Source organism: Octodon degus, unplaced genomic scaffold (genome assembly GCF_000260255.1).
Source record: "Octodon degus isolate 3935 unplaced genomic scaffold, OctDeg1.0 scaffold00027, whole genome shotgun sequence".
Lineage (NCBI taxonomy): Eukaryota > Metazoa > Chordata > Mammalia > Rodentia > Octodontidae > Octodon > Octodon degus.
The window spans coordinates 19,144,209-19,160,551 of record NW_004524603.1 but is presented as its reverse complement, the minus strand read 5'-3'; the positions used below and the strand labels follow the sequence as shown (position 1 = coordinate 19,160,551).

Below are 16,343 nucleotides of genomic sequence, written 5' to 3'. Positions count from 1 at the left end.
CTCCTCCTCCTCCTCCTCCTCCTCCTCCTCCTTCTACTCCTCTTCCTCCTCCTTCTTCTTCTTCTTTGCTTTGTAATCACTATATTAAGAAGACATTCATACATTTTAACTATATTAAGAAGACATTCATACATTTTAACAATTGCTTAAATTCCAAAACCCAAAATAAGCTTGTGAACATATACCTTTTTTAAACATAAAAGTAAAGCTATTCATCGCACTTTGCTATACTATTACCATTAAATTACAGTTACTTTGGAGCACTAAGTCAAATGCATTAATTGTAAGCCTGTAACATCCCTATGGAGCACCTTCTCATATTACACATGCAAATTACCTTTCCATGTAGTCTCTTCACTTTAATTTCAAAGTTACCCAGCACTGAAGTCACAACTCAAGGGTTTACCATGGTACAAAAAAAGGGGGGGGGGGCGAACAATGTAACTAGGAGCGGTCCACAGATGTATATACAGATGGCCCAGCAGAAAGGACTGCATTCCTAGAAAAGTAGGCCCTTAAACATCAGCATTATCAGGGGCAGCCAAACAGCTCAGTGGATTACAGCATCTGCAAGCAGGTGCAGGGACCAGGGGCTTGATCCCCTGGCCTGCCATACTGGCCCCGCCCCCGAGGTGCAGCGAGACAATTGAGACTGGGCATGGTTGCACAAGCCTGTAATTCCAGCTCTTGGGAGGCTGTAAACAGAAGGGTCACTACCAGTCCTATCTAGTCGCGAGATGCTGAACACCCTATAGACCCTTCCCAAAATAAAAAATAAATAAATAAATAAAATAAAGCAGCGTTATGGTAAACTCCTTCTTTAGAAAGGTATCCTTTCTATCACTGATATCACATGGCTAAATTATATTTTATGCCACCTTCAAGTAAGGCAGTAGTTGAGTCAGTAGAACGCAGAGACATCATAACCAGTCTCACTTAATACAAATAACTATAGACAGACCAATACTTCCACGGTTTTCTTTTTCTGATTGCCAGTTAAATACAGTTTTCATCCATAGCTTACCAGTGAAGGGTGATACACTAGAGTCCACACATATATCTAGCATTTCAGTCTAGGCTTGTCCATGTAGTCAACCGAAATCAGTGACAAGGCCTGGCCTCACAGACACCAGCAGTAGGTACTTTCTACAGGCATGGAACTTCCTCTTGCACCCTGAAGTCATCATACATACAGGGCAAAGGCAGAGCTTTTGTATCTGTGCTTATTCTTCATTTAACTTGTTAAAAAAAACTACTATAATTGACTATTGAAGCAACAACAATAGTGAGCAGTGAGTACATGATGATTCCAGTCCTGCACACACTCACTACTGCACACTACATGCCAGCGGCGAGCACTATTCACTGCCCCCATTAATAGGTCTACTTCCTTCCTCTCAGGTAAGAGCTCTTCCAGAACCGAGAGTTTATCAGGAGAGAGAGAGTTGTTTTCAGGAAAGTTTACCTTTAATTTGCAGATTAAATGACCCTTTTCATACGGTCTACGGTAAATTGGAAAGCCTTCATTTAGCACACACCTTGTGTCTCCATGCTTGACAATTTGACCTGGATGAGAGGTGATGATTATTGTTTGGTTATCAAGAGTGGAGCTGGTCATTTGGAAGCCATACAGTGCTTCAACTAGCTGTATATCCATGCGCATGAAAAGATCTTCTCGTCGAATAAAACTAGCATGGTCCTTCTGATCTAACTCAATGATAATATCTCCTAGCTCCAGCCCTGATTCTTGGTCTCCTTCACCAGGGAATGTTGTTGTCTGGCCATCTTTCATGCCGCTGTCAATATGAACTTCTAGAATCTTCCTTTCTCTAACCATCTTCCTTCCATTGCAGCTCTTACATCTGTCTTTAGGGCTGATGTCTTCTCCATGACCCTGGTACTCTATGCATGCTGACTGAATTTGCTGGACCATTCCAGGTCCTATCTGATGAATTCTTATTTGCATTCCAGTACTTCAACAGTTGGGACAGCACTCTACAGCTCCTTTCTTACCACCTTGGCCTTCACATTTGTCACAAATCACATTCTTTTGCAAAGTCAGTTTCCTTGTGGCACCATTATATAAATCTTCTGAGGTAACTGACAGCTGATGCACCACATTTTTACCTCTCTCTGCATCCTTCTTCCTCCTTCAAAAAACATATCAAAGATATCCTGGGGGAAGCCAAAACTGCCACCTGCTCCACCCTCCTTAATTCCCTGCTCTCCTCCTTTGTCATACGATTCCCTTTTCTTGGCATCAGAGAGAACTTCATAAGCTTGAGAAATCTGTGTAAACTTTTCTACTTCATTTGGATTCTGATCAAGATGGTACTTCAAAACCAGTTTCTTACAAGCCTTTTTTAGTTCTTCTTGGATGGCATTGGATTTGATCCCCCAAACATCATCATATGTCATTTCTTTCACCATTTTCTACAGATGGTGAGCAGGCTGGGCAGCAGTGGGTAGGCAGGAAGGAGTGCGTAGTCATGTGCAGGTTGAGCAGCCAGTGCTCCTCTACCTCTCAACATGTTCTGGAAAGTGCCCTTTCCTGACAATTCTTATTCCTCTAGAACACTCTTTCAGTAATTCAGTCTCTGAATGGTGATGGCATATAATGAGAATAATGTGGTCCTTGCATCAGGCAGACTTAAACTTGAGTTGTGGCCAGTGCTTGCTGAATTTCTGTTCATTGTCTCCTATAAGGCTGGAAACGAAAGTAACTCTACTTACAGTTATTCTGAGAATTAAATGATATAATATGCAACAGTTTCTAGCCCCTAAGCTACTCACCTATGGGGGAATTATGGCATCTCACAAAGTTACAGGTGCATCTAGGATCAAGCTCATCATGCATGCACCCGAGATCCCTCCTGACCTGGGCTCATATGAGCAAAATTTATGTTGTTTTATTCAACCCTCCACTCATATTTAATGTGTCTAAGACCTTGTTTGTTTGAAACAAAGCATTGTGGTTAATATTATGCCTGTAACAACTCAACAGAATCCATTTTTGCCAATATTCAGAACTTCTGCATCATTGATACAGATGCTTTTGAGATCAACTTGATCTCAACATTTTGAGATCAAATGCTGGGAATCAAACCCAATGCAATTACCCTATCACTGAGTATGTTTTCAGAAAAAAATGTCATGAATCTTGACAGTCACATATTTGCATGAGGAGGATCCCACTTAGTAGTTCTATATTTTATAGTGGATATCTTCTGCCAAAGTCATTGCATTTGTCTGGACATGATGATCCTTACTGTGGTGTTTAAACAAAGGTTCCAGCCTGCCTAGCTCAGTCAACAGAGCTTGAGACTCTAAAACAAAGGCTCCAATTTGACACTGGGTTGGAGGGGTTGGTTGTGTCATGTCACTAGGAGTACCTAGGTTCAGTTGTAGCAAAGGAAGACTGTCCTTCAGATAAGAAATCTGTACTTATAGCAGAGATTGTAGTTGAGTAATCTGTTTTTTGCTCTCAAGTAATTCTCTGTTCTTTAGTTCAACATTTTTTAAAACAGTAATGAAAAGATTGCTTTGCTTTGAAACATAATGCTAAAACATGTTAATTATCTGTTAATGCTAAAACATGTTAATTTATCATTACTATTTGATAGAGAATTATTATTAATGTTTTTGTTAATTTAGCATCATTGACTGTGAAAATTTCATATTACTTCTACCAGTCCACCCAACACATTCTCATTATTAATGTAGTTCTAACACATATGCATACACATGCATAATTTTCTGTCAACAACTAGAAAGTGTGATTCATGTGTCTCAGTCAGTTTTTTTGTCACTGAGACAAAAATCCTGATACTCACAGGAGAGAATTATTTTGGCTTACTGTTTCAGTCCGTGATAGGCTGCCTGCAGTGTGGTAGGATGAAGGCAGGAGGGCCTGCTTCAGAGGAAAGCTGCTCAACTCATGGGGACCAGGAAGCAAGAGGTAGACAGGAAGTTGGGCATGGAGGTATAGCATTCTTGGTCATACCCATGGGGATCCACTTCTTCGGAGAAGAATCCACTGCCCAACAAGTCAACTAACATAAGCTTATATTTCAGTAACATGAGGATTTGAAGTCATTTTAGTTATAAATCATAACATTTAGACCCTGGATCCAAAAGGACTCTGTTACATCTGTTTATGCAAAATACCTTTAGTCAATCTCTCTAAGAGTTGGCTAATTCTTATTAGTTCCAAGACTGGTCGATGGTCTCAGTCTAGAGTCTCCTCTGAGACTCAAGCTAAAAAGTCCATGATACTTTCAGTCCATAAAACCAGCAACATGTGGATGACGCCAAGGTCCACTACCAGCTTAAACAGTATCCAGGCTCACTTGTATCATGACTACTGAGGCCTCTAAATGCCTGGATACCTGAGCACTGTGAACTGAATCCCGATGAACCAATTCCCTATGTGGCCTTTCTGATGAGGGGATCAGAGGCTCTCTTTTTAAATGAAAGTTTTATAGCTTTGCAACCTTGAGCCTGAAATGACCTGCATCTTACAGATTCCTGACAGGTTCTCAAGGCATCTTTGCTATTGAACCATTGCTAGGTACTTGGTTTCTTTTTTTTTTTTTAGCACAAGGTTTTATTAGTACATGTTTCTAGTACTGAATTTTACAATCATCCTGGGGAGTGGGTATGTGCACATAATGCATCTTACTTCTCTTTTTAATCTCTCTCTACTTCTCCTCCGAGTCTCTTTTTTCCCATTTTCAGTCTTATTAAAATTATAGCCCTGCTTCCGGGGCACGCTAAGACAGCAATTGAGACTGGGCATGGTGGCATGAACTTGTAATCCCAGCTCTTGGGTGGCTGCAAACAGGCAGATCACTATGAGTCTGATTTAGTAGTGAGAACCTGAATACCCTATACACCTTTCCCTAAAAAAAAGTACAAAAAATAAAATGAAACAAAATTGTAAAACTTAGTTCATGCTTAGAGTATAAAATGTTTACAATCATGAGATTATTAGATTTATTTAATAATATTAAATGTTAGATTTATATAATAACATATCTTTAGTCTACTTCTTTATTTCTTTTTTTTTTTCTTTTTTTTTTTTTTTTTTTTGGTGGAACTGAGGATTGAACTCAGGCCCTTGCACTGAGCCATCTTCCCTGCCCCGAGTCTACTTATTTCTTTATTCCATTCCCTCACCTCTTACCCTTGGCCCTATCTCTTCCCCAAAGATCTTCAGATATCATACTGTGGCAATGCATGCATAATTGTTTACAGAAGAACAACTCATAATGCCTAAATCCAGGAAACAGTCAGTATATTTATTAGCAGACTACTGGACAAAGAATAACATGGGCTAATAAAATGGGATATTACTCATCTATAAAGCAGGACAAATCTGAGACATTTATAGGAAATGTACACATATGGAAAATACAATATTGAGTAAAACAACCAGACACATAAGCTTAGATGCTATTTATACCTCTCACTTGAGGGAAACACAGTGCAAACAAAGAGAATAACAAAAGGTAATATAGAATAAGCATAGGGTGTGATTGGGATTCAGTAAACAGTGCTAACTGTTTAGTAACTAGGCTCTTAACAGCACCAAATTTGTGAGCAATTGCTTTTTGGCTAAACTCCAAACTTTTCAAATGGGCTTTCCACTATTGATTATTAATGTAGATCAAACTAAAATCTGCCAACTGTACCCTCACCACATCTTGAATGTTGACTGCCTTGAAATTCTCTCCACCATATCTCTGCTATCCTTAATCATAGTCTCTAGAAAAGTCTCAGGACATAAGGAAAGTATAGAAAAATTTTCTTCCAGAATGTAATGATCTTGAGCCTGTCATAGGAGTCCTTAGTTCCAACAGAAATCTGCTGAAACTGGTCTTTACTTTCTGCATCACTATGTACATTCCAGTCTTCTAAGCTCTTATGAGAATCTCTCATCAAGTTTGGCTTATCACTTTCCAGTTTTGTTCTATCAGGCATCTAAAATCTTTCCAAATTTTTGCAAACCAGGTCCAAAGAGCTCTAAAACTACATGGTTAGATAGTCACAGCAATGACCAGTACTAAAATGTCTTAATAATTTTTCTCATCACTGAGCTATAACACACAACATCCATAACTTAAAGGAGGGAAGATTATGTTAGCCAGTCCAACATAGGCTGGTTCCAAGACTCGGAAAAAGGGTTTATCACAGGGGAGAGCTTCTTAGCTTATGGCAGCCAGAAACAAGAGAGAAGAGAGGAGTTGCTGGGACAAAATACCTTACACCCAAAATTAAGTAAAGAAAGGCTTATGTAGCTCACAGTTGGTGGAAGTTTCAGTCCACAATCAGCTGGTTCCAGGGCAGAGTAGTACATGGAAGAGAGCGCCAGCTCATGGTGGTGGAAAACAGCAAAGAGCAAAGGGAGGGGCAGCAGCTGGAGCTGCTAGCTAGCCTCTTTCCTCTCCTTACAGTGTAATGCATATTATCTGCCCCAGGGCAAGAACAGCACTCACACCTACAATGAAGCACTGGATAATTAAACACAAATCCTAGAAACTGGTCCGTGACTGCATGAGGCTTTGGGGGGACACCTAGACATGAACCATAACACCATGTATAACCATTCTGAGTATTTCAACAAATTTCATGTTTGACATTTATAGGTCAAGGATAATATTGATCCTTGCAGTAACTCCCAAAGAGAAGGATTATTGTTTTTGTTGTTGTTGTTATTATTATTATTATTATTATTATTGTTTGAGCAAAAATGTAAGGTGCATAACGCTTACGTGACACGTTCAGAGTTGTATAACTAATTAAGAACAGAAGGAGCACATATAGCTGTATGAGTAAAACATCGAACCATGTCACATTTATCTCTGCTGTGCATAAGGACTGAAGTAACCAAGAGAAACTAACAGCAGAAAATTTTCATCTCATAAATTTCCATAGTAATTTCAGAACTCAGTTATAAACTAAATTGTAAAATACCAGATGGACTCTTATTATACACTTGCCATAGTAAGGCATAAAGTCCTTTGAAGGTCATATTAATTGTTTAGTCTGTTGTGATCATGTTGTTTCATCAGCGTTGTCCCAATTATGGCCTTAATAATACCCTGTGGTGCCAGGATAGAAGGAAAAGCTTTTACAGCAATTTAGACAGCAAAGAGACAAAGGCTGGTGGAAAGAGATGCCTTTCATGACAAAGGAATGGCTGTTAGTCCTGCGTAATATCTTTATCGCCCTGGAATTAGAGTGCTACTCTTCAAATACTTGTGCTCCTTTCTAAGATGAATGATTTCTATTTTAAATAACAGAGTCTGCATAACTTCCAAATATTTTTTTTTCTGAAAAACCAGGAGCTCTCATTGCAATTAAGTATGTTAATATCACATACCTTTACTGCTTTTCCTATGAGTTCACGTTCTCTACTATGATCTGTCTTAGGTAGCTACCTCTAGACAGTTGATCACTATGCTGATGCCTAACAATTTCATATACTACTTGATAAAGTATAATTCTTCAAAGAGGAAGGGAAACAGAGACAGAAGCCCAAACCAAAAAGGGAGAATGTCGATTTTTGTCATAGATTATTTGCTCACCAGCCTTGTGATCAAGAAGAAATTGATTAGCCTCCTTTATACCATCAAATTTCTTCTTCATATAGAGATGATAGAACATTTCATGCATTTCTATAATTGCTACTATTTTGTGAGATAATATGTATTTGTGGTAGAGAACAGTGCAAAGCAGCTCTGAGCAGGATTTAAAATTAACCAATTGGCTTTGCATGCTTTCTTGTAAGTCTCTCCAAGGCCTAGGTCCCATGTACGGAGATGGGAAGTGGATTTATGGTAAGTGAATTTTATGAATCTCTACCCCTAGCTGAGGCCTGTAGTGGTCTGTGATGTCATGATGCCTCAAAGGACAAAGCAAGAACAGCTGAGGACACCTGGCTCTAACCTCAATTAACTAGAGAAAAATACTATTGCCTCAGGCATCTCACTAGTGGGCTGAAAGTCTTCCTAAAGTTAGTATAGTTCTCCTAAATTAGCACAATTTTTCCTTGGAGAAGTCCTTGAACTGACTTCCAAGGTCCTGCTCAGTTACCCTGATTTCCTCAGTATCTTCCTCTTTTATCTGAAAACTAAATAAAGGCAGCCTGCCCAGAGAGGTTCTTGGTCTCATCCCCCAGAAAATACCAAATTCTTCTAAAGGGTTGTAATTGTCCTAGAGCCCTAAAATCAAACCACTTGTGTCTTTATTTGAGCCTTTGCTTTCTACTTATTTAGAAGGTTGTGGGCCTGATTAGTCCATGATATATTTGAAAGACACAAGACTGAATTTTCCTTTAATGATTTTATATTGAAAGAGTAATGTATGTCATTGGTTAAAAAAGAGTGAAGGGGCTGGGGGGATAGTTCAGTGGAATAAGTGCTTGCCTGGCAAGCACAAGGTCCTGAGTTCGATCCCCAGTACTATCAAAGAGAGAGAGAAGACAGAGAGAGAGAGAGAGAGAGAGAGAGAGAGAGAGAGAGAGAGAGAGAGAGAGAACAAAAGAAAATATACTTATAGAGGAAGAGATAGAATAAGAATCAAATAGCTCAGTTAGTGTAAATTATGTGGAATAATTATTAACTACTACTAATTATAACAAGAACCAGATAACTATGGATAAATATCTTACTTTTCTATTTTAATCAGTAAAACAAGAGATCAAACTACCAGATTTCAAACACACATTTTCCAATTTCAATTTTGTTTGTTATTTCAAGAAGATATTTACAAATATTTTATGAAAACTAGACTATCACTCTAAACTTTATCAAAGGAAATGTGAAATAATACTCCAGTGTCAAATATGATATTTAACAACTGACATTTTTAATCAGAGTTAATTAAAATTAACATTTCATGAAACATATACAAACAGTTCAGTTGCAAAATGTCCATGAATTTGTATGGCAAACAGAAAAAAGTGGTGCATATAAATAAGTGAGAAGTTTGATTTTTACAGTTATGTTGGCTATTAGGATTTGTTGGAATGATAGTAAGCATAGTGAAATTATTTTGTGGGAATAAGTTGGAGGAATAAGAGCAAGAAAATATAAGAATTTTACTACTGAATGTGAGTTCCATTCTGTTGACTTCTCCTGATTAAATTCTTCAATGCTTCCTAATGTTTCTCTCTGTGGAGATAAAATACATATACATACATACATACACATGCACAACATCATAGACTGACCTTACTGTACAAAATAATTATATCCTATAATATATATATTTTTTTTTAATTTAAATTTTTTTCTTTTTGTTTTTGGAATCGGGGATTGAACTCAGGGCCTTGGGCTTTCCAGGGAAGCGATTATTCCACTGAGCCATCTCCCTGACCCATAATAATTTTTTTTGTTTTTTGCATTTATCTTATAGTATCCTAATGTATAGGTCTCTCTACCAAAGATAGGACTCATTCATTTAATAGCTATATAACATGCCCGTATAAGAATATTCTGTAATATACTTAACAATTCTCTATTAATCATCAAGTTTAATATTTCAAGTTTCACTGCTATAACGGAATTATCTAATGAACATTTTTAGTTATTTCTATGAATGTAGCTGAGAAACAAGTCCCAAGGTATGGAATTCTCAAGTAACATGTTTCCTAATAGATTTAAGGTTTTATATATATTCAATTCAATTTATGTAAAATTTTCATAGACACAAACAAATTTTCCTTCATTGAAGTTAGGTCCATATACATACTGAAAACATTTAAGACTACTTAAGTATTTCTAGTGTAGGTAAAGAAAAAAAATACTTCATTTGTTTTTGTTTATAATTTAAAATTATGAGATTCAGTACTTCTTACATATTTAAAAATCTTTAACATTTTTTATTCATCTAACTAGCACACCAATATTTTAGATTATTAAACTTTTGTTTTTCTTTTTTTCCAAGCACTATTATATTAAGAAAAACATGAGTACTTTTTATGTAGATATGTTGCAAACATTTTTTACTATTTATTTTAGTTTATTTTTTGTACATCAATTTTAAATGATTATATAGCACTTAGCTACATTTTTCTACATGGTTCATAAAGTTTTGGAGTCTTATTATAGCCAAGTCCCTGATCAAAGGGTAGAGTTTATATTTTAAAATCCTTGAAGATAATTTGCCTTCCAAATAAAAATAAACCATTTGTTTAAACATTATTTGTGTCACTAGTATGCAAATTTTCTACATAGATATCAAAGGTACTGTTACCCCTGTAACCTAAAACATTGTTTGCAATTAGTGCCATCAGAAAATGTTTCAGAATTTTGAACTGAAAAAAAAATTTTCTCTGTACGTAATCCTTTTCCTGCCAATGGCTCACAGTAATTTTCACTAGAGGGGTGGAGCTTGGACCAGCTGTTCCCTCAGATTTCTCCTCTCCAGAAATGTGTCACAGCTTTTCTGATGAGTGATAATCTTCCTGTCCTGAATTCCTGCCACATTTTACTCACCTGCCACCTGATTTTGACATGATTATTTGAAAACTGGTGATGATAATTTATTTAAGTGCAACAGGCTTAGAGAGCGAACTTAAGCTCAATAATCAGGTTTTTGTCAGTCTATCTTTGTCAGTGGAGCTTTGGTCCTCACAGGCAAGGACCCTGTCTTAATCACCACTGGGAGCTCAGAATAAGTCACGGTGCCTTAATGGAGCCGCTCCATAGATACATGAGGACAAAGTGGAAGAAAGACTGAACACATTTAAGTTTCACAGCAGTCTCATCTCTATCACTAACGTGGCATAAGGTCTTATATTATTTTCTTCTTCTTTTTGGGCCACAATTTTCTCTTCAATAAAACTGAAGGTTTGGCAGAAAGCATAACAACATAAACTATTTAATAGCAGTTTGAAAAAGAAAGCTTTCAAAAATGAGTGCAACCCTATCAGGATTTAAGAAATGATTATTTTGTAAGATAAGGCATATTGGAAATGCTACTGTGAATGCTAAACGAATACAATTCCAAAGCAGAGATCAGATAAAATAATTTTCACTGGGGAAGTAGATTGGAAAATAAAGCATCTAACTTTTTATGTTTTTATTATCCCCATTAATGATTTTATGCAGAAGCTTTGGGGTGACCAGGACAAAACGGCTATTGACTATAAAACTCACACATTCAGTTTTATGTTTTCTCCCATAATTGTGTCCTTTCACTGCTTTATTAATTCCTATGTCCTTTCTAGAAATCTCTGGATGCTTTGGAAAGTTTTATACATAATTTTGTTTTATTTAGTTCAACTTATCAGGATTATGGTCTGTTTATTGATGGAAGGGATAAGTAGAAGATGATATTTATATCTATATGTGGTCACATTCACTATGTTATTGAACTTTGCCAGCTTCAGAGATCCTCTTGAGTCTTCTATGTAAAGTTTTTGCCTTTTAAATAGGGAATTCTACAGTAAACATGCAAAAGAAAGAACATTGTGAGTCAAAAGCAGTTGAAAAGGAATAAACCAGATGAATTTTACAACAATGTTCATATTGTATTTGTTAATTTTTTTTCTATCTCCTTACAGGTTTAAATGCTTATTTGGCTACTTGTCTACTGAATACAAAATGAATAACTCGACAAACTCCTCCAATAATAGCCTGGCTATTACCAGTCCTTATAAGACATTTGAAGTTGTATTTATTGTCCTTGTGGCTGGATCTCTCAGCCTGGTGACTATTATTGGGAACATCCTGGTCATGGTTTCCATTAAAGTCAACCGCCACCTGCAGACCGTCAACAATTACTTTTTGTTCAGCTTGGCCTGTGCTGACCTCATCATAGGTGTTTTCTCCATGAACTTGTATACCCTCTACACTGTGATTGGCTACTGGCCTCTGGGACCTGTGGTGTGTGACCTCTGGTTAGCTCTGGACTACGTGGTCAGCAATGCCTCAGTCATGAACCTGCTCATCATCAGCTTTGACAGGTACTTCTGTGTCACGAAACCTTTAACCTATCCAGTTAAGCGGACCACAAAAATGGCAGGAATGATGATTGCAGCAGCCTGGGTCCTCTCCTTCATCCTCTGGGCTCCAGCCATCCTCTTCTGGCAGTTCATCGTAGGGGTGAGAACTGTGGAGGATGGGGAATGCTACATTCAGTTTTTTTCCAATGCTGCTGTCACCTTTGGCACTGCCATTGCGGCCTTCTACTTGCCAGTAATTATCATGACTGTGTTGTATTGGCATATATCCCGAGCCAGCAAGAGCAGGATAAAGAAAGAGAAGAAGGAGCCTGTGGCCAATCAAGATCCAGTGTCGCCAAGTCTGGTGCAAGGAAGAATAGTGAAGCCAAATAACAACGAAATGCCTGGCAGTGATGGTGCCCTGGAACACAACAAAATTCAGAATGGCAAGGCCCCCAGAGGTGCTGTGACAGAAAACTGCATCCAGGGGGAGGAGAAGGAGAGCTCCAATGACTCCACCTCAGTCAGTGCTGTTGCCTCTAATATGAGAGATGACGAAATAACCCAGGACGAGAACACAATATCCACTTCCCTGGGCCATTCTAAAGATGAGAACTCTAAGCAGACATGCATTAAAATCGTCACCAAGATGCAAAAAGGTGACTCATGCACACCGAGTCATACTACCGTGGAGGTAGTTGGGTCTTCAGGCCAGAATGGAGATGAAAAGCAGAACATTGTGGCCCGCAAGATTGTGAAGATGACTAAACAACCCGCGAAGAAGAAGCCTCCTCCTTCCCGGGAAAAGAAAGTGACCAGGACAATCTTGGCTATTCTTCTGGCTTTCATCATCACCTGGGCCCCCTACAATGTCATGGTGCTCATTAACACCTTCTGTGCACCCTGCATTCCCAACACAGTGTGGACAATTGGCTACTGGCTCTGTTACATCAATAGCACCATCAACCCTGCCTGCTACGCACTTTGCAATGCCACCTTCAAGAAGACCTTTAAACATCTCCTCATGTGTCATTATAAAAACATAGGCGCTACAAGGTAAAAACGGTCTTGCACAGAAGGAAGGTGACCAAAGGGAACTTGAGAAGGATAACAAAGATGAAAGAGCTCCCAGGTTTAAAATCTCTGCCATTTTACTTTATGGTCTCATTATGGAATGTGTGATTAACGAGCTCAACTGTGACACTCCACTTGTGCCCATGAGTTAGTCTGAAAAATCTTGTACCTTATAAACCCAGTCAGTTTGGAGCAACAGGACAATGAGATACGTTGGCATTGCTGATATAAGGAGCATGCTCCACTGTCTCCTACTTTCTTGAGAAGGGCTTCTGAATCTACAGTTTTACCAGTCTCTGCACAAGAATAATGTCAGTCCCTTTTTGTTTCTCTCTGTTGTTGTTCTCATGGGTGTGCATGAGGATGAAATGCCACAGCTGCAGGCTGACATGGAGAAATGGACACAAAGAAGTGGAAGCTACACAAGGGAGATGTGAGACAATCAGCCAAAAGGCTGCAGACATGGGCTCCAGGGTATTCAGCATCCTCTGTTCTGTTTGTGTGATATGATTTGCAGGATTGTAATGTAATTGACACTTGTTTCTTCACCTTTTCTTTTTCCCTCCATCAACAGCAAAGCAAAATAAATGCAGATTCCAAGTAGGACACATTTTTCCCCCCTTGGTACAACATTAGCTTTTGTATCTCCCTGTTCTACATTGTGTGTCAGCCAAATCTGCAGAATTTTCAGTAAATCCAGCTAGTGCCAGCTATGGAAATGGGCATTTCAGCCATTCCCACTGTGTCCTTCTTATTCTTGGGAATTTTAAATGCCTATAACCATTTAGTTCCCCTATGGTCTTTTGTATAAAAAGTTCACAGTGATACATTCCTTTTCCTCAGCTAGACTTTGTTTTAACAGAACTGTCTACTTAAAATGTAAATGCTTCAGAAACAAAGACATTCTAAATTAATTTCAACAATTAAACATTCAAACTGGTTGGAGAAAGTTCACCAGGGGCTAAATGGATTTCGAGTTGAGAAATATAGATGATGACAAGGCCAGTGTGCTTGACCAGGTACCTCCCTGACCCGGGTATGAAATGGTAACTTGTATAACATGAACTCCTGACTCTACCAGCAGGAAGAAGATGCTGCTTTATCCATTTTGAATTCTAAACAAGATTAGTTGACTGGGACAGTCCCAAGAGACTAAGACCTTCTGTTCAAAACTTGCTAATGGATGATATTTCAATTATTATCAAGGATGACTCTAATTTCTCCGTGACATAGTGGAAGGGGAAAATATAATTCACAAATATTTAAGGAAACTTCATAATTCCATGTTTGTCTAATTGTTAATTCCCTTTAACACCATTTTACCTTCAAAATTCTTCAATCAGTAGAATTTTAGTAATCTTTGTGATAGAAACATAGTAGCTAAAGATGCCAGACAAGTTCCCAGACTACAATAGAAAAATATAGGTGGCCTTTCTTACATCATGTAATTGTAGTTGATGAAAAAGCCTAGACAGTAACTATTATTTAAGTGGTATAATTATATAAAATATTATCCATGTTGAGATATTTTTATTCGATAGTTGAAATAAATACAGGATTTTATTGATTCCCACTTATCTCTTTATTTTATCTGTCATATCTTGTTACATCATTCATTTTTGTCTTCCAGTCACATTTTCTAAAGATGGCCCAACTGGGAGAAATTAAATTTATAAATGTCTTTACAAATTTCATATTCTGCTTTAATATATCATGCCTCATAATATTGACATGAACTACAGGATGAATATGTCAGTATTAAGCCTCAGAACTTCTTAGCATTATTTTTTATGTCTTTCTTCATTATTGGAATCTCAATAATTTGGAGAGATTTTTAAAAAAAAACAACTAAGCACAATTAAAATGCAAAACAAAAAGTGGTAGGAAAGAAGCCAATTGTTAATAATATTAGAATATATTACTTGTAAAAATGACTTTTCATTTGAATAATTTCACTCTGTCTCTCCAAAATCTCTATGTGTATCCTCACAACATTAGTTCATTAAATTCTCTTAGCTCACAATTATATCAATGTATACTTTTATTTATTTATTTATTTATTTTACACAGGGTCTTGATCTATATTTCAGACTGGCCTCTAACTCACCGCAATCCCCCTTCTCCAGACTCCTGAGTTCTGGGATTATAGGTGTATGCCACCACACTTGGATACTTTTAAGTTTCAATTCAAACAATGTTTATTTTTATCTGTTCAAATTAACCAATGAGTTGAACAAAATGAATATCAAGCCAGTGGGCTTCTTGGTTTTCTGAAAGCAAACAAAAAAATGGCCTATAGTGTCACTTTTTAGATACTTTACAGTATTTGATGCAGATTTCATTTCATTTGGGATAAGCTTTCTGACACTCAAGATTCAGGTTTGACATCAGGTTTTCTTTGCCACATCAGCCAACTCTTCACAAGCCCAGCTGTCTTATACTTGTTGCCACTGTATCCATCCTTCCTTATGCCTGTTCTTGATATGTGCCTAAACCATAACTTTATTGAAAGAGAAACGATTACATTCAAGAAAATAATTAAAGATGGGTGATACCATGGAAACCTTCCCAATCAGAATCAGAAACTGATTCAAGATGACTGGAACAATAGAGATGGGAGTCAGTGATATACGTTAGCTACTGCTGAATTTGTCTATTTAATGGCTTCCAGTCAGGGGCAGTGTCACCCCAGGAGACACTTACCAATGCATAGAGGTATTTTTGATTGTCAAAACCAGGAGGAAACACTGCCATCCAGGGTGTAGGAGCCAGGATTGTTGCTGTGGCTGCGATGTACAGGAGACAGCCATGCCCTTTCCAAACAAAAACTAGCTGCCTCGAAATATCCATAATGTCAAGGCTGAGAAATTCTTATTTTTATTGAAACATTTCAAACTTTTACCTCTTATAAGTAGACAAATGATCTTAGTCCAGTTTTAGATGACCAATGTAAATTGCTCTTCTGCTGGGGGGAGGGGAAATGTAACACTCATCAAACATGTGTCAGAAACTCTCCGACACTGACTCTGGTATAATTACAATGCACTGACTGGGAGCACACGCCACACTTATGTGTGATATTCAAAGTCACCGCAAGATCCACATTCTTCCCAGTCTCTTACTGTCTGAACACAATAGGCACAGAGTATACTCAAGAGATTGCGGCATTATTCATCAAAATGGTTGTTGCTGATATGGTGAGTTTTGACTGGAGCTGCCATTTCTCCTTTCCACACAATGAAATACTCCTTTAGAAACAATATGATTCACAACTTTTGTTTTCTTTCAAAACATCAGTATCTGTCCAGTATTTATT

General features: G+C 37.7%; 1 protein-coding gene and 1 pseudogene across 3 annotated transcripts in view; one reads left to right on the top strand and one right to left on the bottom strand.

Moving 5' to 3' along the window:
- The window catches only part of LOC101568374, a 111,420-nt pseudogene extending 108,990 nt beyond the window's left edge, over positions 1 to 2,430 (bottom strand).
- The window catches only part of Chrm2 (cholinergic receptor muscarinic 2), a 157,235-nt gene extending 143,280 nt beyond the window's left edge, over positions 1 to 13,955 (top strand). For all 3 annotated transcript variants that reach the window (XM_023712884.1, XM_004629053.2, XM_023712885.1), the window contains one exon: positions 11,573 to 13,955. In XM_023712884.1, coding sequence (XP_023568652.1) covers positions 11,613 to 13,013 — 1,401 coding nt within the window. In that variant the 5' untranslated portion in view covers positions 11,573 to 11,612 and the 3' untranslated portion in view covers positions 13,014 to 13,955. The remainder of the gene's footprint in view (positions 1 to 11,572) is intronic.
- The last annotated feature ends 2,388 nt before the right edge of the window (positions 13,956 to 16,343 follow it).